Raw genomic sequence first — 23,435 nt, forward strand, 5'->3', positions numbered from 1 at the left:
CTTTTTGGGGGGGTGTGCTGGCACATGGTTGCAGAGCTGACACCCCACTGCAGGTGGAGGAGTCCTTGTGCCACCAGGCTGCAGCACTGACAAGTGCAGGGACCTGAACTGGTGAGTCCCAGTTCTTGTTTTTGTAGCACTGGGAGCAGAACCTCAATTCCCCTGGGCAGGACCACACATGAAATTTGCCATTTGGAGAGGATGGATGGGGGTGGAGAAGATGGATGGGGGTGACTCTTCTACACAACGTTTTAGGTTTGACATAATGTAGATTCAGTGACACTGGTATGTAAGAAATGTGCTTTTAATATGCAACTTTTAGTTCTGCTAAATGTCATGGAACAAGAATAACATATTACTGTTAGATATGAGGAACAAGACTGGTACACCAAAAGGTCTTGTTTAAAGGGCACAATACACAGGAAACATCAGACCTCAGCAGGCAAGTGAAAACAGGAACTCTAGTTACAGCTAACATGCACCTGTACAATGCTCTCCCCTTAAATCCCCCAAGTATAAAGCACAGCTACTTCCAGAATCAGCTCTGCATCCTCCTAAGACCCACTCAAAAATATTGTATATTCAAGTCTCCTCAAATATATATAAGGTCCTCTAACAGTTTTCTTCTTCAGGCCAATTAGATGCTCTGCAAACCTTTACCAGATTTGGAACAGAAGTCAGAAATGCTGGAAGGATGATGATTTTGAGCTGTAGCTCCTCCTTTTAGTGCCCTTTTTGGAGCTGTTCCATTGGTGTCAAGGCTGTGTCCCCACCAGCTAGCACAGGCAAAGATGTTTGCAGAAACAAAGCTTCTAAACTGTCCTGTTTTAGAACCATATGCAGTTGTTTTCACATACACTATAAAAATCTGTTTTATGAGCTGGCCAGTCATACAGGTACACTCACAGGTTGTTTTTGTGACTGGGAAAGTGGGCATAAGCTGTGGATTAGCAGACTCACACCTGTGACCTGTGCAAGACAACTTGGAGTACTGGGAAATGTGATGGACATAAAAAAAACCCTTCAACAGCTGACCCAGTTCTTAGTGCCAAACTGGGAAGGATTTGCAATTAATGCTTCTGTGTGAAGGGCAGCATGTTTTGCTGGCCAGCCAGCCAGCTGAACTTCTGAGTAGCTGGCATGGTGTTACCACTCTCCACAGAACACTTCCCACCCAGCTGAAGGAGCTTGTTCCCAACAGGTACTGAGGTTTTAACTCCAGTCACAAAATTTGTGGCTAGAATTGTGGCCAAAGGTCAAACCTTCCATTTGTCAGTGTCCCAGCACAAAATGCTTTGGGTGTGTGGGAGCCTCTGTGAAACACCACTCTAACAAAATGCACTATTTCCAGTCTAAAGATCAGTAGAAGACTGGACTGGCTTATTGAGCCTGAGTATTGACTTCTAAATGACAGCTGCTATTCAAAATTCTGACTCAGAAAGGCAGTGTCAGCTTGTAACTTTGTTTAGTCTTTCCTCATACAGTCTTTATTTATTGCCTTCTAGGTAACACCAGCAGTTCTGAAGCAAATTCAACATACTTCCCTTTTCTAATTCATGTATTTACAAAGCATTTTTATACAGTCTTTCCCTTAAACATGGTACCAAGCTATGACCTAACCCAGCTGACTGGCACCCAAAATGAATCCTTGTTTAGTTTATCTAAAACAGTTTTCAGCTCATTACAAGCACTCTGGAGATCTTCTTTCACCAGTACAGTGTCAATTAAATGGCCATAGTGCTCTTCAATGAATGCTGCTGAATTAATAATTTCTTGCTGTTCTTCATCCTGCTGATCAACACATGTTGGTGTGAAATTTACAGCATGTCCTTCTGGCTGCTAGCATTTTAAAGTATCTTAGCACAATGAGTCATCACTCTGAGAACATGTAACAAAAGCTGCTACCATTAGGAAAAGGTATTGAAGATATTAAAACTGAGATCATGGAGCAGCATGCTAATGGGCTGTTCCAAAAAATGCAAGAGGCCTCAGGGAAGGGGGGGAAATATGTTACAGAAGGGTCATAAAATGGTTACAGTTCATTTTATGTAGTTAGAGTTGCTGCCTAACCCAAGATATGGGAAGCATATCCTCAAAAGCTGAAAAGGAATGCTGCATGCACTGCCCCAAGTTCAGTATTTTTGAGGGCTTACACAAAAACTTACCAAGTGACCTAAGTTGTGTAACATACACATTTAGAGTTCAGGTTACCCAAAGCAATGACATTTATGCCCTCAGTTCAGATTTACAGCAATCTGCAGCTGATCCAGGTTTGATCCTCATCAGACATTCACACACTGGGTTTTGTGTGCACACCACTGAAACTCACACTGGTGTGGGTGTCACTTTGGGGATATAAGAAACAGCTGCCATCACCATCTGATGGGGCTGCTCATCAGAAATGTAAAATGATTGCTGGTTTATCTGAGCTCAGCAGCAGCTTCTCCTGGCTGCAGCCTTGATGAGGTACCCAGATCCATATGGAAGACTGGCACTTGGCTTCATGTGACTTTAAGACTTGAGTATAGAAGGAATAAAAATTCCATTCTGAAGTTCCATCTGAAAGGCTACAGGACCTACTTAGTGCCCCACTTTAACTCTTGCTATAAAAGAGGAGATCCTTCATTTACTAGAAATGCTAGCCCAAATACTCCTTTCATGTCTAAAAAGAAGAGATTAGAAGCTGGAATACTTACAAGGGGGGATGAGATTTCTTCTGACATGTGAGATTTTGCATGTTTTTTCTTTTCTGAAATGAGAGGCTTCACAAAGATAACATAAGGCTTAAACTCAGGAGTCCTCAAATGCTTTACTGCCTGTGAACAGAAGATTTTTGTTACCAGATTTCTTTTTGTTACATGTCAATGACAGACCCAAACTGGTTTCAGTAGTTTCACTAGTACAGGCTGACACTCTGTGCTGTGAAGTCCTGTGTCCTACACATGTGACCTCAGAAATCTTTTGCTCTTCAAACAAAAGCTCCTGCCAGTGTCCTGGCTGGCACAGCAGAGTGCATGGAGCATGGCTTGAAAAGCACTGATTCCAAGGGGCAAAAAATACTGAGGAAAGTATAAAAAAACCTGACTTCATGGACAAGTTATGGTTTGCTTCACCTAAGCAGCCAAACACTGCAAATTTTAAACTTAGAATTCATCTGAGGTAGTACCACAGGCCTTTTCCTAGCCCAGTTACAAAATCTGAATCAAAACTACAAGTATTAACTCAATGGAGGTATGAAGAGCTGATCTATTTGCACTGCTTGCAATGCTCCTGTCCTGGGGTGATTGATGATGTTATTCTGTATCTGCACCCAAAAACTGGTACTGTATCTTTGAGATCCTACAAATGAGAGCCTTGGGTGGCTGTGGGTGTGCTATGGCCAGTGTTTTTAAAATCAGAACTAGAATGAAAAAAGCCATGTTTTTCCAAGTATTCTCTCTTGAGCAGGCTGGGCCAGGCATGCACATCAGTCCTACAGCAAGGGAAAGTCCCACAGTGAGGACTCCTGAAGAGACATCCAGGCTGTCCCAGCTGGACATGTAGGAACTGGAACCACTGCACTGCTTCCCCAAGAGCCCTATTCTGCTCAGGCAGCAGTAAATCATATTTGCATTCTTTAAAATAAGCTGCAGAACTTACTTCAGGTACCACATCCACCAAACAAACCTTCTTTTTGGCCATCACAGACCGGATTGCTTCCAGACTTGTACCGTACAAGTTTTCTTTGTATTCTCCATGTTCCACAAATCTAAAAAGTCAATACATTTTTAAATACCAGCTACAAAAAAATATGAAGAATATTTAACTTAGAACAGTTGATAGCTGTTTCCTGAAGTCACAGCAGTCAAAGAGGGAGGAGAGGGGCAGAAAACCAGGGGGGTGTGGGTAGGAATTTCATTTTTTCCACGTTTTTTTCCCTTCCTTGCTTAGTAGCAATTCTTCATGTATCACTAATAGCTCATCAGCACTACTGACAAAAAGGGGAAGGAGAAAGGATATTTTTTACAGAAAATAGAACAAAGCTGGAAAGGAAATGGACTGCAATTCTCCCATCTTTTGGGAGACTAGTAAAGGTCTGAACTTTGAGGAAACATGCTTGAGCTCCCAGAAAGTCTGGTATAACCACAGGTTCACTCTGCCACACACTTTCAAGGAGATTGGGGAATAAAACTTTTTACCCATCATATTAAACAGAGTTATCAGGCCCAACTAAGTATCTGTCACTTTCACCAATTTTAAGACTTATGGAGGTTTCAATTCTAACTCAGGATCCTCCAATTAATGTTATTCCTTAATTGCTTCCAGCTAAATGTTTGAGTTTGCTCCACGAGTCCAGACTCAATAAAGAGGTTTTTACTTAGAAAGCTGAATCCTCCTAATATACCTTGTCCAATTTGTCACCTGATTTTGGTATTCATGTGATGTAAAACTGAACAAGCAATATTTTTAAATAGTAAATTATACCAGTATTTTAAAATTAACTCACTTGTTTTGCTGCACATCTGTCTCAAAGGATTGCTTAGAAACAAAATTGTATTCTACTCCCTCTCTCTCATGACTTTTCCTTGACCTTGTTGTGTCTAGAAGAGAAGGGAAGCAAGACATGGGAGATGGATCAGACTTTGCAAACGTTTTCTCTACTTAGTTCCAGTCACATTTTCACAACCTCAAACAGGGAAGTTACACAGTGGCAAATTCAAATGAACAAAATATAAACACAGCATATTACAATGAGAAAAAAAAAATTGAAGTACTTCAAAATATGCATATAATCAATAGTCAGAACACAAATTATCATTAGTGCTGGTGGCATGATATTCATTAGACAGCATTTATGGAATAAAGATGCAACAAACACAAGTCAGTAAATTTTACTCACGTGGAACTGCAACACCATACTCCTGGGGGTTCTCTGACACAACTTTTTGCTTCAGCTCACTTAATTTGGCCCCCAAACAACCTAATAAAATAAAACTGACTGATAGATTTCTGTGTGAAATGAAACACAGCAGAAAATAAATAGAACAGTTTCACATAAATAATATAATTCAGGAGTGTGCTTGAAGAAACCTCTTCATGAGAGAACTCATGACAAAACAAATTCTGCTTTGAAGAACATCATCAGGAACAAATTTAATTATCTGAACAACTGCTGGACAATCACCTTGCAGACACTGAATCAGAAAATCTGTGATCTTAGCAGTCTGTTCTAGGAGATACCTTTGAATTTTAGGGCATCCTGAGAAACTGGCTTAGCACAAGGCTGATAATTAGAATTAAAATTGCATACAAAACCTTGTTAGATAATTCTAGCATCTGCCTCTTCATCAACAGTTCTGACAGCCTAAGTAAACACTGGAGTGAAAACCAAAGGAAAGTGAATCAGAAAAATTAGAAATAGTCCTGTATCAATATTTTTAGAAGGATTTGGTGAGTTTGATTCCTTGTTTTGTTTTTTTTTTCCTTTTTTGTTTTTTAATGTAATTTAAAATACAAGAGTGAGTTCTGACAAAAAACAGAAAAATATTTTTTTAAGAAAACTCCAGAACCACAAAAACCCCCAAACCAAACACCTAAAAAAAGCCTCTGGAAGTGCAGGGTAAGGGAACAGGGAGAAATGTGAAAAATTTTGAACCAACTGGGTATCTTACCAATTAAAACCACCAGCCTCTGCTGCTCACCAGGCTGCTGCTGATATTTTGTGACTTCTTCATATGTCAGGAACTCTGCTCCATCTGCCTGCTCTGCTTGCTTGCCTTCATTTGCATTGTTTTCCTTCTCTTTACGACTTAACCTGAAGCTCCTGCGTAAACCAGCTGTGCAGAAAACACATGGACATGTCCCCACTTATCCAGATGTTCAGCTTGTTCAGCTACAAGTTATTGTCCTCAAATGTGAGTTATTCCCACAAATTTTGTTTATGATCAAATCAGTGTATGTGCTCAGATTATAGGAGAGATGTTTGCATATGGGACAGGAAACCTAACACCCCATCTATACTAAAATCCCTCTCACACAACTTTAACTGCCAAATATTGGTTATGCCAAAGTCAGATTATGCCTCTTCAAAGAGAAGCTGTTTATGATTATAGTTTATGAATGTATGGGGAGTTAATTTAAATAGTCCAGCTTTAATTTTCTAATGTGGAGGTGGGGTTTTTTTGGGGGGTTTATAGTGGGGTTGTTTTGTTTTCATTTTGGATCTGGGTTTTTTGGGGTGGGTGTGCTAAGGAAGAGGTGCAGTGTTTTGTTTACTCACCTATGTAGTGTCCATTGAAATATCCTTCACAGTCACAGTCCTCTGTAAATTAAAAAGCAAGGAAATGGGGGGTAGGGCACAGGGAAAGGAGAGTGACAGGGAGGAAGGAAATATCTTAGACAATGTGTGTGATACAAGTCTGGCTCATTGGCAAAGAAACAAATTTTATATCTGCATTGTTTGCACATCCATTTTTAACATAATCACTGCTGACACCAAAAAAAACTTGCCTTGGCTAGTGGTTTATATTTGAAAAAATCCTTGGCTTTGATATTGAACTAGAGGATTTTATATCTTGGTATTTACAGTGCCCAGAGTTGATGCTTTTCAGCATTCATGACATTTGATTAGTGCTGCTGGTAAAAGTATGATACTCAGGCTTAAGTAAAAAAGAAGTCTCCACAAACACAGAGCTCTTTTTTTAAATGAAGACCTTTATAAATGAGTATGATTATGCAAGGAAGTTGCCTTTTCTGATATTTCATTATCATGTGGGCTTGAAAAAGGGGGATCAGAAATGATAAAGATGAACTCTAACCCCCTTCATTTTGACCAAGGTAAATTATCATTGCTTGTTAATTCTTTATTAAAAAAATAAAGATCTGATGCTGTACTGGTTTAGATTTGCCAATTTCATTTCTTTGGTCATATGTATGTATGTAAAATACAATATTAAAAACCCCCAACCTGTCCCTCTTCAAATCAGAACCAGCCCCAAGGCCCATAAAAGTGTGCATAATAAAACCATGATGCTTATCTGCAAAAAAACACACTGCAATCCTAAGACAAATACTGAGTTCTCATACTTCCTGAAAGAGGGATGTTTGTTAACATTCAGGCACCTGTGCCCTTGCAATATTTACAGAACTCTACTCATTTTGAGGTGGTGGTGTATGGGATAAACCCAATCATAAGCAAAAATATATAGCATTGATACCTTTCACCAAAGGTGCCAGTCAAGAGAGGGCTTTGTTTTTAATGAATAGCTGCATGCAGGTGTGTAATCATGAAATGTCAATGTGTGCTCTCAAAACATTCTGCCTACATTTTGAAAAAATAGAAACATCAATCCACAGCTAAGATCAGAGCTGTTCTGTTTGTTTATTTCTGCTGTTCAAGGCAGGCTCTTTCAGACTCGTGCTTTGACAGCTGGCCATGACTGCTAGACTCTAATTACAGAATATGATTAGTACTTTCATCAAAGTTGATGGAATATTAAGACTTGGAATATGAATATCAACAAGCAACTGTAATGTTAAAAAAAATCACAGCATATGGAATTCAAAAGGGAATATCTGATATTTGGAAAGGCAGCTTGTACATGATATAAGCTGCATAAGCCCAAGAGAGCTGCTCATAATGAAAATAATACAGAAAACAGTCCAAATGAACAATGAAGACAAATCACTTAGGACTGAAATGGTGCCCTAAAATGTTAAACCCCAATATTTCCTTATTTTTTAAACATACCAGATACAAAGATTGCATTTAACTTGCAAGTCTTTGAACCTCACTCAGAAACCTACAGAACATGTAAAATACATCTCAGAAGATAAATCTTTTCTCTTGAATTGGAAGCAAATTTGGAAGTTACCATTACTTAAGTCATCAATCTGAATTAGATTAATTTAAATAATAATTCACAAAGAAAAACTCCCAGGAACAATATATCTATTGTTCCCTTTGGAATCATAGCAGTATTTTAGAAAATACATTGGCTGTTCATATTCAGACAGAAAGTGAGTTAGGAGAGCACCTACCTTTGTCAGAAGACTGATCATCTATAGTTAGCATGAAAGGCAGAGTTGGGATGATATTAACAGATGGACAAATAATTGAGCAAAATTAGAGCAAATGGAAACAAAGGTTCTTTTGATTTAATTTGTTTAACAGGCTTTTTTATCATAAAAGAAGTACTGCAATACAATACCCTCCTTATCAACTGATGAAAGAATTCTGGGCTGAAATGTAGTTATTAAAACCAGTTATCAGCTTAATTGTTTTGAAAACATCTGAGATAAAGCTTAAGCAGCACTCCTCATTACATATCTCCTAATTTGAATGTAATGGAAACTAATTTGGAAAAGCTTCATTTAAATCAGTAATACTGTTTTATTACTTGATTGAGCATCCTCCCTCCTTGTAGCACGAGAATATCTGTATCTCATCATGCACCAAAGGCAGAAATTCACTTCTAATACTCAAAAGGGACCATTTCCATAATCCTTGTTATGAGGGTGGCACAATCCTGGCTGCACACAGTCACAGGCTTCCCCCCACACCAACAGTGCCTGTGCTGAAGCACCCAAGAGCAACAGAAACACATTTTGGGGTAATCACATCTTCAGTTTTCCAGCACTTACTAACAATTCCCTCACAAGCAGATGTTTTGTGAATAATTCAGTGACAGAGACTTCAGAGCTGTAAACAACAATCACTCTCAAGTCTACTTAATACCAGCTCTCTAACATTAAGCCTGAAATACAGATTGTATTTCCAGCTCCAGTGATTTTTATCCTCCTTAAAGCTACACTTTATTTTCATGAGTTTAGCTTCATGCACTCATATAAGAATTTTGAGAAGTATGCATTGGGTTATTTTTGCAGCTTTCAAGTTCCAAACCACAGAAAAAGTGTGAACACTAGCAAATTTTAAGGCATCAGAATATGAAAGGCCTCATGTTCTTGAGAGCAGGAAGAGAGGGATAGCTATGATTTTTTAAAACAACAAGCACTAGCAACACTGGATAAAGCTCAAACCCAAATCCTCCCCCGTGGCAGCTTGTGTCCATGCATATCAACCAATGGAAGATTGTATTCCAAATATCAATCAGTGGTGAAATACACTCAAACACATCATTATTGGAATGACAGAAAAATAATGAGACCTCAGTATCAATTAAAACATCACTGAAAGAACAGAACTGACTTACATAATGGTTTCTTCAGAGTTCTGGCATTCTGCAGAGTGCCTGCTGTTCTCCTGTAAGTCAGTCTCCTGAATAGGAAATAATTGTATTTTAGATATGTAAACCCAGAATTATAGAGAATTTATAGCATGTTATAAACATAGCATAGAAAAAAAAGAATGAAATCATGCTTTTTCTTAAAATATTTAAAATGTCTCTGATTCAACTATTTAAAAGTATGACTTAGATTGTTACTGGTAAGAGAATGAAGATTCTAAAACATTTTATGCTTTCATATACCAGAGCACAGAAATCAATAGGTTATCAATCCATTTTTTTGTTCTATTTCCCTTTTGCCCACATGATCTTTCTTTGCAACATTAAGAAAACCAGTTAACCTTTGTCCAAAGCAGTCACTGCAGCTATGCACACATAGAAATCACCCACCTTCTTCCAGATCAGTTTCAAGTTTTCTGTTATTTACTAGTAAACAAACCAAGCCACCCAGCTTGTGTGGTAATGTAAGAACAGAGTATCATGTGAAATTTTCTTAAGTGTTAAAATCACAAACCAGATCCTATCAAATTCCTATTTGCTCAACACCTCCCACCAAAAACCCAACACCAAAACCACCCCAACAATCCAGCACAAAAATCAAACCCTCAAGAAACCCCTTGCTGTTGGCAATTGAAGCCACAATTTCTTTACAGGTGTTTTTTTTTGCAATATTTATAACAGACATAAGATGCTGCTCAGGCATTTACACAGTCACTCAGGGAAAAGACACTGAAACAATTTCTATATTCCTACTTTTCACATGTTTACATGTACATCTTTTTACATGTTTACAACCTCTCAAAAATGGAAAAGACTGCAGTGCAGCACTGCAGCAGCATTTTTTGACATATATGCATGACCAGGAAGAAGGAAACAGCTGCTGAGGCAGAATTTGCCTAATGTTTCAAAGGAGCTTTCATGCAGTGGAGCCAAGACCTCAATTAGAAACCTTATGGAAATCATGCAGGTTCAACTGTTAGGTACCCCCTCTGTAACACCTACAATCCAAAGAAGACATTTATAGTGATTTGCAGTAAGAATCACAAAGTGAGACCAGTAACTTAAAACAGATTCCTTCTCAAATATAGGACTTCTGTACTATAAAGACAATAACTGAGGGATATTTTGCTTTAGAAGCTACACATATCTTGCTGTGAAAACAGAATCTTCAAGCTCTAGAAGGTATCTCAGTCCAAGGTAAATACTCTCTTAGGAGCCAAAAGAAAGATCAGGTTTTATGTGCATAAATTCAAAATAATTACAGTAAATCTGTGGAAGTACAAGGCTGTGAAATACAGTGTCTCCATAAGCCAAGATGGTTAAGAGACTGATATTCTGCATTTCTTTCCATACATGTTTGTTTAGCAAGTGTGTCTGTCCTTGTGTTACAAAGCTTTAAGACAATGGCAAAACACCCAAATCAAGCTAAAAAGTTTATTATATCATTGGAGAAGGTGAAGCTTTTTAGCACTTTCCCCTGAGCAGCTGTATTTACCCTGGCATGACCATGCCCTTTATTTTCTGTGGAAAAACCCCAGCACAAAATCAATATATCAATATAGTGACACTACATACATGTGGAAGACAAACAATATCTGTAATCTTTGCTGACAAACCTTTCTTGAAACTGTTTTGAGGGGATCAAGCCTGCCCTGAGGTTGGTATCCCCAACACGCTTGGCTTGCCACCACGTGGGATCATCTTGACTCACAACTTCCAGCACGTGTCGCCTTTTGAACGGCAGCCCAGCCTCCTGGCAAGGAATGGCTCTGTCTTCTTTGGGGTTATAGCAGAAAAGAGCCCTCATAAACACCTTTAAAAGAAAGTTAACATGTCATTTCTTCTTGTCCTGTCTGGAATTTCAAATATCTGCCCATGAAAGGCTTTCCCCAGTGCTAACACTGCTAACTGTACATACACTTTATCCCTCCTTCAAGCACTTTAAAAAAACAGACACCTAGCAGCTTATGCAGAAAACTAAATTAACTTCCCAGCACATACCCAGTAATTATATTTCATAATTGTGGAACATGAGACTCAAAAGACCAAAGTTCCAAGAAACACAGATCACAATCTACATTAAATACAAAATACAATACAGAAATGGTTGAAAAAAAATTAGGAGAGCAAGAAAACAATAGAAATGGATTTATGGCAAAGTTGCCTAGCTGTAAACACTGTCCTTAAAATGTTCCTTTAATGCATCAAGATCTACTATTCAACTTTGGATTTGTGTATTAACACTATTTAACACATAACAGCAGAACCACTTCAGAAAGTGATTTGTGAGCTTCAAGGAAAAGTTCAGCAAGCAAAAGCAGGGAAGCAGAGACTGCCAGAGGAATCCTATGAGGGACCAGTTGAGCATTAAATTACTGCTGATCAGGTAGGGCAGATGAAGTGGGCTGATGGCATCACATGGTGAATGCAGCTCTGTTTGTAGAGAGGTCCATTTTCACTCAAGTGAGTGGCAAAATGCCCAGAGATAATGGACAGATTGCAGCTGCCATGGTGAGAGGAGACAGCAGAACACTAAATTTAATTACACAAATGAAAAAAGAAGAGGCAGGATTTCAGAAATGTTATAAAAGAACATGTGCCAAGATGGAGAGCAGAAGAGTCATGCAAGTAATTCTGCTGAAGAGAAGGGTACTGCACAAGAAAGCACTCTCCTCTTTGTAGCTCAATTATGTGTCTGTGGCACTTCCACTGGAGCAGCAGGAATGCTGCATTTACAGGGATGTAAAGATGTGCCTCTATTTCAGCTGCATACCTTGCTGTCTTTCAGACGATCTTCTTCTTTGATGGCTGGAATTATCTTTAATGTTATTGACCCTCGAGACTGAGCCTGAGAAAAACAAAAATGGTTTTTTACTTTGAAAGCAGGACAAGGATACAATGCAGACTATTCAAGTTAAGGAGCTAGTAGCTGTCTCCTTCTCAGAACTCTAATAGGCCAAGCTAATCCACTATTTAACTGCATTACAGAGAATATCAGGATGTTCCATGACTCTACAACAGTGTTTTGCCCATGGAGACATCCACAGCAGTTACTTGGCTAAAACATATTAAGACCTGCATTAAAATTCCTTTGTTTGCTTTTAGCAATTGCATTAATTTCTGTGCTACACTTCACAGGACATTGAATACTTCTGTGGCTTTAGTACAACACTGACTTAAATTTTTGCAGACTAATGATTTTAAAGTGCTGCACTGAAAAATGATTACTCCATAGAGTGGCTAACTTGTTAGTGAAATGTAAGCATCTACAAAATAAACACCTACTTTCACTCTAGAAATCTTTGCTAGGAAATTACAATTATTAGTTATAGTAAACTAAAAAGCATTTCTAGGTCCTTCAGAAATCTAGAATGGGTTTATCATATGTTTTAGATGCCTTATTTTGCATGAGATGAACTGTGTTGTAGAGAAGCCTGCAATTCTGCACAGATGAAAAAGCAAACACAGACAAACATTTGTAGCTTTTCTTCAAAAGATAAACCACAAAAAGGAAAGTGTTACACTTCAGGCATTAGCTCACATGGGACATATGTAATTAGAAATTACACAGGACAGATAAATAGCATCTCAATATCCCCACAGATAAAACTTTACACACTATTTCAAACTGGTTTTGACACCCTTGGCCCCCCCAAGTTAAAAGCAGTCATTGGCATTACTTGGGATTATTTGATCTAAACTGAAATTAGGTGATGGAATTGATGGCAGTCTCCTTCCCGTGTCCCTAACTCCACACCAAGACAAGGGGGAGCCACTCCACAAGAGGGAAGTCAGAGATAAAAAAGCTTAAAAGCCACAACACTTTCTACCAAGATTTGTGGAAATTCATGTTAGAGAAGCTTGAAGCAAGGAGTTGCTCATGTCACCAGGAAGCTGCTGGTAAAGAACAGACTGACAGCTCTGCTGAACACATGGACAAGACTCTCTTCAGCTTCCTAACATACCACATTATGAATCATCTTCTAGGAATGTATTTATAATTTGCAGTTTGCTTGTCATAAACAAAGCATTAAAGGGAAGTTCTTGACAGAGCAACATGTTAACTTTGTATTTGTATCTTACTTGGTACCAATCCAGTTCGCAGAAGTTTCTGAAGTCAAAAGGAGAAGACTAATCCACTGGGAGAAGAAAAACTCTTAATGCAAAGACAAGCAGGGATTGCATCTATATTTTAAACTCATGGTTAAATTTCATCATCTACTGTAATTACTAGATCACCAAACAGAAAAGATCTTGAAATGAAAATCAGTGCAGACCAAAATCTGACTTATTTCTTCTGGTCGTTTGTGAAGCACAGTAATACCATTGACTTCTCTTAGTTCATCTCCAACATGGACAAGACCTGGAAAGATGGTAAGTAAATTAAAATAGGTCTAGAGACTGGAAAGCACTTCTCCACTGATGTCCAGCCTAAATCATTAGCAGGTACTTCCTCTCCTCCCTCATCCAGACTGGATTTAGTACCAAAGCCAAGTGCCTTTGTTGGAAATGTGCCTCACAGCCTCCTGCCTTTATTCCTTATGGCACTTTTTTCCCATGCAGTGCAGTCTCAAAGCAGAGCAGCATGCAGACTGGCAACTTGTGGCAAGGTACTCTGGAAAATCACTATTTGGATCAGTATTAAATATGCAAAACTGGAATAATTTCATGAGTATGACCAAATCTTCTGAAGTCAGGAGACATGCTGCTGACTGTAAGGGCAGGAATGACATGTCTGTCAATGACAGATCAATACTTCACACTCACAGAAAGAATGCTAGACTCATTTTTTTTTTTAACAAGCCATGAAGAAGTTCTACAAGATTTATGTTTGTTTATTCAGTTCAATAAGAAATGCTGTACTTGTCATATATACAGCTACTGTTAACTGACATTAGATAATTTCTCAGTAAAGCAAACAGAAAACAACACATGATACACTGAATAAACCAAGCTATTAGATTAAAGGTAAAAAACATTCTTTGCTTTCCTCCAAAGCTCAAATATACTTCTTCCATCTCTGTTTTCATTTTTTCCTAATGGTCATTTTAATAAAAAACATATGTAACTAGATTAACAGATCACTGATGAAATACAGAAATGCTAAGAGCATGCTTAGGAAACTTCAGAGGTTTACAAATGCAACTTCAGAAATGTACTACTGCAATCATACCACTGCGATCAGCTGCACCACCTCTCATGATCCTTGCTACAATCACAGCTCCTGTATGTTCATCTCTTCTGATGGTAGCTCCCTGAAACAAAACATACCCCCCACCCCAAAAAAATGTAAGAAATTTGCCCTGAATTCAGCAACCAGTGAAATAATGTTTATGCTATTATGTCTTTTAAACTGGAATTAATTTGTTCTACAGATTTCCTCTTTTTCCTTGATGATTTCCACCATTAATGAAGTTTTGCTCATGCCAAGTGATTATGGGAAGGTGCACCCACCTTCCTTGCTGCTGACTTCTCTAAGTGCTTACACTTCCTGCATTATTGTGGTCATCAAAGTCACTCAAGTGTGCAAAAGAGCTTATTGTAACAAATTCTTTCTCCTTCTCTTCTGAATCTTTATACAAAACAGTCAGCACTTTTATATGTAAAAACAACAAAAGCCAAGTAATTAGATTTTTTCCCCTCCTCCTTGCTCTGCTGGCAATACAAAGCTTTAATCAGGAATTCAGTTACTGCTCCCTTCTACTACAGTGATACACAAAAAAGCAGATTTCTTTCCCAATACAACCGTTTTCCCTTAGGAAATCTGTTCTTCCATTTCCATTTGTATAAAATTAGGACCTTGACAATACAATGCTTATATACAGGTATCAAACATACTCACCATACATCACTGACTTCATGCATGACATTAAGACATTGAATGTATGAAAATAATTAATACATATAATCAGTACAACTGCTTCAACATACAGTTTCTTCACTGTGTTTCCTGTGCTAACTGGGATTGTAAACTCTGCCCATAAAGCACCTAAATGCAAAATTGTGAAGGTGCATTTATCATTTACCAAATTATTTTTTATGTTACTTTACAAGCTTCAGAACACTCCAAGTTTCTGAAGGCTACTTGATGATATCTTCAAGTATTTCCTCCATACTCACAATAACACTCTTGCACTATAAAGTTTTATGAGATGGGTGATCTAATATGTACCAGGGGTTCTTTATTTTTCACTAGCCGAACAATTTTCACTGATTCCTCATCAAAATCATCATCATCAAAATTATCAGGTAGAGGTGGAAGAGCTGGGTCAAAGTTCTTCTGTGCTACAGTGTCATGTACTACAAGCATTGCCTGCATAAAGGAAATAAAAAACAGTAATGTAATGGAGTAATATTACAATTCCCATTCTCATGATTCCAGTATTATAGAAAAATTAAACCTCCTCCTTTCTGCCCTCACCACAAATCCTCCAAAAAGATTTAGCAATCACCTTACCCATCATATAAACTATATACTGGTATACATACATATACATAAAATTCATACTGGTATATGGCAATATTTAAAATAAATACAGGCAAGAACAAAGCTCAGCCAAACAAAAAATTAAGGGGACTATGAAAAGCAAGTCTCCTTTTCTGGTCCCTCAGAAAACAGTAAGGAAGGGAGGAATGGAAGACAGCATGGTGCACTATGCAGGAAAGCTGTCTCTTTTCAATTTCCTTCACTTCCTAAGGTCTCTGCAGGAAATCCCTTTGGAACTGAAGTTTGCAGGAGGCTTTTCCTTTCTCCTAAGGAGGCTTCTATGTAACTTTTCTGTTACAAAATGTTCTATCCCAATTCTGCAAAGGCGTCTCATTAAGGTTCCCAATGTGGTTTTTACCCTGAGATGTGGTGTTGACAGCAGCTGAAGCAGCTCTTTTTCTTCATTATTCACTGGTGCTGTCTGCAACTCTTCTATTACCTTTAAAATAAAAATTTACAATCCCAAAATTAAAGGAGTCCACCAAACAAGATCACGTATTTACATTTCTGTTGAGTGTTTGCTAACATCTATCATCCATCAAAGTAGTGTGAACAAATCAAAACTGATCTCAGTCCATAGAGCATAAAACCTGAAAGAAACCAAAGTTTCTTCAGCTGTTTTTATCAGATAGCACAAAAGACAACATTAGGAATCATATTCCCTAAACATACATTTTAAGAGTTATTCCATCAATATAATTTCAGGAGCAAGTTCTGAAATTTTAAATTCTATATGGAACAGGCAAATGATACCTGAAACAAGACTCTTGCGCTTGTACTATTTGATAAAAGACTTTAAACCTTTCTGCAATCATAATATTACCTGTGTGGAATGTGCAACACAACTTCCCTTGTTCCCCTGCAAAACCTGGATACCAAAATATGCCCTGGAGTCTCAGCATTTTAAACAAAAGATTAGAGAAATAATGGAGGCACTTCTGCACTGGGCTGAGTGGGTGGGAGTAGAGAGAAAGCAGGGGAGAAAGAAGGAAGGGAAAATGGGATAAGGCAAAAGAGATTTCCTTACCTGTTAAGAGTTCTAAACAGGCAAGTCATATAGTTCTATAAAAAGCTTCTCTGCTATTCTGAAGATGGAAATTTTATATGACTTGACAGGTAGCAATGCTGAAACTTTTGTGGAGGTGGTACACTGTGTGTGGGAACAGGGAGAGGGGATGTGCTGCATGTTAAGGTGAGACACTGGGGTCTCCTGACTTGAAAAAGGGAGATATTCCAGATCCCAAACCTTCCTCTGCCCCTTCCTACACTATGTTAGGTGCATGTAAAGAGCCAGCAAATGCAGAGTAAATTTCACTTCACAGACACATGGCATTGTGTCACACACAAATCTAAGACACAACTCAGCTCTGTGAACAGACTGGGGCATGAACTGATTGAGAGCAGCTCTCAGGAGAAAGACCTGAGGATCCTGGTAGATGAAACATCAGATACATGATGGCAATGTGTGCCTGCAGTCTAAAGTCAACTGTATCCCAGACCTCATGAAGAGAAGCAGGGCCAGCAGGTCAGGGGAGGTGACCCCATCACTGAGAGCACAGTGGGCAGCTCCAGAGGTCCCAGACCAGTTCTAGTGCATCCACAGGAGGATCATGAAAATGTTCAGAGGGCTGAACACCTCTCCTAGGAAAGGATGAAGCAGTTGGGATTGTTCAGCTTGGTGAAGAGAGGGCTTGGGGGAGATTTTACTGCTGTTGTTCAGCACATAAAGGAGGCTTACAAGACAGAGAAAAGCTCTTCACCAAGGCCTGTAGTGACAGGACATGGGCCAGCAGCTTTAAATTGAAAAAAAACAGATTTAGATAGGATATAAGGAATAATTTTTTTTATGTGAGATGCTAGAACATCTGCATGATGAAATGCTGGAAACAGCTGCTGGAAACAAAGCTGCCAAGAGAAGTTTGGGATGCCCCACCATTGGGAATGCTCAAAATCAGGATAAAGAGGGCTGTGAGCAATCTGATCTAGGGAAAAGTGAGCCTGCCTCTGATCACTTTTCATGGTCCCTCTGACCCAAACCACTCTGTGTCAACAGCAATGCTGCCTGGGTTGTAATGCTTTTAAGTCTGAATACAAGACTGAATGCTCAGCTGGGATAGCCTATTGCCAAGACAGATCTGAATGCTTTTTGCAGCCTCTCCCTTAGGAAGGTCATTAATAAAATCCTTTCCTTCTGCCTGAATGTGTCTGTCTTCACTAGACATTCAATGACTTGGTATTTTTGAGCTCTCATTTCCCTGATTAATCATGGCCAACAGATTACAAAGACAGTTGGGGAAGATAAGAAATATCTATATGTTCTATATGTTCACATATAGTACAATTGCAAAGCTTTGATTTGTTAGAAAAGCAGGCTTAAATAATAGGAAAATTACAAGACAAGAAATTTTTACTCACATCTTCAACTAATCCTGCTGCACTATGTAAAACAGGAGTTGGACTCTGTCTTTCATAATGACGCAGTTTTTCATGAATCTGAAAAAAGATTATTCAGGGATATTTCTACACAGAGACACAAAACTTTCTAAATATACCTACAGTGAAATACTTTTCTATTTAAGGCACGTAATTTATTTGAGAAAAATATTCTCTCTTAGGGTTATTTTTGTTTTGTTTAGGAGTATTTTAGTTTTCTTTTTGCTCATGGTAGTTTCAGACAGTCAGAAAATCTGTAAAGACTTTAGGAGCATAATGGAAAAATTGAAGGTATTTCATACTACTTTTTAGCTACAAGGCCACTGTATCTTCATTTTAGCAAGAAGAGCAGAAAAAAATATTTCTGAACAAAATATGCTAATTGTCCAAAATTATTGTTTGTTCTTAAACACAAATATGCTTTGGTTGGTACAGAATTCTTTAAAAAAGTTTGGCAAAGCAAATGGTTGATAAATCAAGGGAACAGAGAAAAAGTAAATTGTAAGGAGAGTGTACATAAATAAATATGAACTTTTACCTTCATGAGGTAGCTGAGACTCCTTTCACTGAAGACATCCCTAAGGAATCCCATTTCCTCTTTGTGATTTGAATCAGGTCTTAGCTGAGATGTCAAAAGGGCCAAAGTTTCATGCAATCCTAAATTTAGATTCAGGACAGAACAAAAATATTGCACACAGCATTTCTCACAGGACCATCTACTGCAGACTTAACAGCCACTACAGTTACTTGGGCACCACATTGGTGATCACCAAGTTTGCAGAGACTTGTGTTGATCTTGTGTTTATCTTGTGTTTATTTATAAACTTTGCAGCACTCCCTTCATAAGTGGCAAACACAGCAACATATTAAGACAAAAGCTAACAAAGCAATATGTATTTTTAAAAAAAAAACAAACTTTCATGTTTCCCACTTCATGTTTATTACACTTTGTTTCCAGAACCCTTCATTTCCTTCTTACAAATTGAATTTTTAGTGCCACAGCAAGCTCTCAAAATGACTGAACAATCTTCTTTGTTGCACAGGTAGCAGCTCTACTTCCCCAGTAACTTTGCTTACAAGTGTTATCCTGCCCCTTCTGCCCCTGAGGCACCTGTAAGAAGCCAGGTCTGACCAGAGGAAGAAAGGACAGGTGTAGATTTCCATTGTGGTGGAATCAAGGCCTGTGGCTAGTTTTCTAAAAAGTGTTTAAATCACCAATATCCAAATCTTGCAGTACACAGGGCCAGAAAAATACCAGATTTCTCCTAGTGAACAATATCTGGGAAGACAAGACCAAAACAAAATATGAAAAGAAAAAAGAAAAAAAAAAGGGGAGGGGGTTTTAAATCTATTCCTGTGGCTATTCTCTCCATGAACCTTAAAGTGGATTTTGATCCAGAAGGCTCAAACTCACTTCTACTTTAACCCTAAGCATCATTTAATATCTCTGACTTTCCCCTGGGCAGCATACTGGGGAAGCTGGCAAAGCAGCCTTGAACAAAGTCACTTATTTTAAGTTAAAAGGATTAATAAACCTTACCAACCCCTGTTCAGAAAATATTAAGAAATGACACAGCAAGCAGCAAATGTATATGGGCTGATCTTTAATATTGAGAGGTCCAACTTTGCCTACAGGAGATTATCAGAATAGATTCAGGTCTATCAAAATAGATTCAGGTGCTCTAGGGTTCTTAGGAAACTGTTTCCTCACAAACTTTATTAATGTTCACCTTTTACACTCCACCTTCCTTCTTGTAGGTAATTGCTAAAAAGCTCCACTTGAGTGATCTTAATTCTATTACATTTTACTCCAATTTGAATGAATTTTATGTGTGAAACACCTATGATAAGATTTCAGTCACTGCTCTGTTGAAATCACGCATTTGAGTTACCTGAGTCCTCTGAAAGCACTGGCATGGCTTTGTTCTTAGAGACAAAAGTTCAACTAAAACCAACTGGATTGTTTCTTTTTTCTGGACTGTGATTCGGAGGTAGTCCTGAAATAAACAAACATAATACCTAAGCTCAAGCATGCAAGAAAAATGTCAGGCATGTAAAAATAGCAATTTTTCAAGTTTTCAGCTTAACCTGAATCAAGCAGAATTCTGCAGTTATTCTGCTATGCAAGTAACAAAATGAAAAATATTAGGTTATGTAATAACCATATTGTATCTTGGATAAAGCTGAGGCTAAAGAGAATATCTGTCAAGAGAGGCAGTTTTAACAGGTCTGGATAACTGTCTGAAAAAACAGAAGAGAAGGGATGTTTAAAAGCACTGGAAAACTTCACATGCAGAAATAGAGGATGAAGGAAGATGCAACATCACAAGATGTGCTGGGGCTTCCTAAAAGCACATCTCAAAGAAATGTCCAGGTCCCTGGGGTTCTGATGAAGACCATGCCACAGTTACATGCAGCTCCTTAAAGCTGGCAGGACTGTCACTCTACCAACCTTGATCACAGGTACTAAGCATGTTATAAAAAATAAAGCTACTTCCACTGCTCAGAAATTGCTTTAGATATTTCTCTTACAGATTTCTCTCGTCACTGAGAGCAAATTACTCCAGAGTAATTTTTTTTTTTAATTTAAAAAAAAGCAAAACTGAATCTGTGTGTATAATTGCCAGTCCAAGATGAAACATTGTGTTTCAGGGCACTTACAATCTTGTTCATGCTTATAAAATTCATTGGACTAATACCTGCATAAAAATAAACTTCCTTAACAGCACACATACTCCAACTCTTTGTTGAATACAAAAAAGGATGCTCCCTGTGTTTCTGTTTGTAGATAAGTCTCTGATATTTTGACTGAAACAAGTTTGATAGTCTTCCAAATCAAATTTTCTTGAGATTAGCTGCCTGAAAATACCATAGTATTGCATGGGAAACTAGCATTTACTTACTGAGAATTTTCTAGATTCCTGAGTTTCTCTACAACATAGTGAAATATTAAGCTCAACAGTCACCTGTGTTTTACACCCTGTATTCTCTACCACTACAATTAATAAAATATTTAATTAATCCATCTGGGCATCAAAACATAACTGGAGTTCTCTAAGTAAATAAACTGGGTGTTGAAATGTCACTCTAATCCATGGATTGTACACCAGTGCATTATATATATCATACCTTCATTCAGACACTCTTATTACCTTTTGCTTAGAAGAAATAAACATTTCACTCACAAACACATACTTCATGCCAAAAGAAATTTATGGGCCGTTCATTCAACTGCTTTGGTTCCTTGACTAAGGCATTTCATTTGACACATATTTATATCTTCTCAAATTATTAAGAAATAGAACTTTAATTGCATGCTTCATCTTTGCATCAATGTGTGTTTCCTACAGTCAAACCCATTTAGCACCAAACCCCACGAAAAGCCAAGTTTTTTCATAGATTCTTAGTGAAAAAAACAGCCCACACAGGAATCTTGAAAACACACATTTCAGCATCTTAAAAACCTGACAGCCAACTCAGGAGCAGCAGAATTAGTCGAGTTAGGCACAGCAATCAAAATGGAGGTTTCCCCTAGAGGCATCTTCCATGCTCTGTAAAAATCCCGTTACACAGAACTGCCTGGAATGAACACTCCAAAGAATGAAAAGCATTCCATACCTAGGGCTGGCTCTCAGAGGTATTAAAATCATCCCCAGCATGTGATATTCTGTAAGATGGGTCTCAAAACCATGAATCTGTTCTCTCATCATTATAGTACCAATAGGCTCAAATACACTTTTCCTCTTTAAAAATATCTATCTAAACCTTAATTCATTTTTCAAACATATCCTTGCCCAGCTGCTCCGAAGATTGAATGCCTGAAGCACCTTTCTTACCTAGAAAAAGATCTGTTAATACTCGGAAAGGGCTAAATAAACTGAACTTTTGCTCGCCATAGGGTCAAAGCAGGAGATGAAACAGAAGCGTAATATGACATATCCCCATTAATTTGCAGAACAAACCTATCGTGATTCACATGTTTACAACATAAAGCTTCTGTAATGTAGATTGTATCATTCAAAGCTGTAGCTGCTTTCAGAAAGCAGCTGCTGTTTACCATTTCACATCGCCCTAGCAATTAGGTCAGAAGACACTTCAGGATGCTAATGGGGCCATAGGTGATTGCTGATGGCCACACAGCCTTTCTCCTCCTATCTAAACCGGAGTGAAGGGTACCGTACCTAGCAGGGAAAAAGCCACGACTCTGCTGGCTGACCGAAGCATGGATAAAACCGCACATCGTTCCCTGCTGGGCACCGCGGGGCCGGGCTCTTGCTCCGAGCGCCCAGGTCAGGGGGCAGCTCCCGGCCCAGCGCTCGGGGGCTCCCCGGGCACCCCCCGGGCCATGCAGGGACCCGCCTGACACCCGCGGCCAGAGCAAACCCCGCCAAGGGCTGTCCCGCTCCGAGAGAGCTTTATGGGAGCTCCACCGAGCCCGGCTCCCGCCGACCCTGCCGGAGGCGATACCTGCGGGCCCACACCTCCTCACGGCTCCACCGCCTATGGAGCGAGGCATCTCCGGCCCCGAGCTCCCGCACGGCAGCAGCGAGACAGCCCTGCCCGACCTGCTTCCCGAGCAGCCTCCGGGCCCGCAGCCTCCGGGCCCACATCCCCCAGGGCCGGCCTCGGGCGCTGACCCCGGACCGAGCCCCAGGCACGCCCAGCACACCCGCGGCCTCCCTCACGCCTCTGAGGCGGCACCGGAGCCCGGCCCGATGAGCCGCAAAATGGCGCCGCCCGCCCGCCTGTGCAGCCCCGCACCGCGCCCCAGGCCCGGCGCTGCCCCCGCCGCCGTTACCTGCGGGAGCGGCCCGGGCTGGGCTCCTGCGGCGCTGGACGCTGCCCCGGCCGGGCGCGGAGCTGCCCGCAGCCTGCTGCGCACCTCGCTCATGCGCCCTCAGAGCCGCTCCACGCACGCCTCCCTCGCTGCCTCCCTCCTCCGAGCTGCCGTGGCCTGCGGGGCGGCTGCATCGTCCCGGGGCGGCTGCATCGTCCCGGGGCGGCGGTTCGCAGCGATCGGGGTGGCAGCGCCCCGTCACGGGCAGCGCCTGCCAGCTCCGCTCCGGGGATTCGCCCCAGAGCTGGCGGCTCCGGCCGCGGCTTTCCCGGGGGAGCTCCGGGTGGACCTGGGCGCTGCCTCGGGCCGGCCTCCAGAGACCCCTTGTTGGAGTCATCCGCGGGGACTGGCAGGAAAATCCAACATGCCAAAGGTTTAGGTGCAAAAAAGGAGACAGAGGAGTCCTTCAGCTTCATTCGAATAACGGGAGAGAGTCCACCGGGGCACATACCCA

The 23,435-nt window shown here is 39.9% G+C and overlaps 1 protein-coding gene across 5 annotated transcripts; it reads right to left on the reverse strand.

Annotated features, from left to right (window-relative positions):
* Nucleotides 1–288: 288 nt before the first annotated feature.
* On the reverse strand, nt 289–23,174 carry MPP3 (membrane palmitoylated protein 3). 5 transcript variants are annotated; one of them, XM_015651195.3, is made up of 19 exons: nt 22,943–23,174; nt 20,037–20,141; nt 18,683–18,801; nt 18,127–18,204; nt 16,070–16,150; nt 15,397–15,537; nt 14,398–14,479; nt 13,502–13,587; nt 11,998–12,072; nt 10,841–11,037; nt 9,192–9,256; nt 8,020–8,040; nt 6,260–6,301; nt 5,652–5,816; nt 4,880–4,960; nt 4,487–4,580; nt 3,667–3,748; nt 2,697–2,816; nt 289–1,791 (listed from the first exon to the last, which is right to left on the reverse strand). In XM_015651195.3, the coding sequence occupies exons 2-19, from the start codon at nt 20,059–20,061 to the stop codon at nt 1,609–1,611; spliced, it is 1,737 nt and encodes a 578-aa protein (XP_015506681.1). In that variant the 5' UTR covers nt 20,062–20,141; nt 22,943–23,174; the 3' UTR covers nt 289–1,608. The 5 variants fall into 5 exon arrangements, with proteins under 5 accessions (XP_015506681.1, XP_015506682.1, XP_015506678.1 ...); XM_015651196.3 differs by having other exon boundaries at nt 289–1,788; nt 22,943–23,172; XM_015651192.3 differs by having other exon boundaries at nt 3,640–3,748; nt 22,943–23,170.
* Nucleotides 23,175–23,435: the final 261 nt, after the last annotated feature.

Source organism: Parus major, chromosome 27, assembly GCF_001522545.3.
Source record: "Parus major isolate Abel chromosome 27, Parus_major1.1, whole genome shotgun sequence".
NCBI classification, from domain to species: Eukaryota; Metazoa; Chordata; class Aves; order Passeriformes; family Paridae; genus Parus; species Parus major.

Excerpts from the sequence above, each read along its gene's own strand:
- MPP3 (XM_015651192.3), bottom strand. The coding sequence starts at position 20,061 with ATGCCAGTGCTTTCAGAGGACTCAG. Across the intron at positions 18,205-18,682 it reads GTCTCAGCTACCTCATGAAG|ATTCATGAAAAACTGCGTCA; the intron begins GTAAAAGTTCAT and ends ATCTTTTTTCAG. Across the intron at positions 6,302-8,019 it reads TGATCAGTCTTCTGACAAAG|AGGACTGTGACTGTGAAGGA; the intron begins GTAGGTGCTCTC and ends TTTAATTTACAG.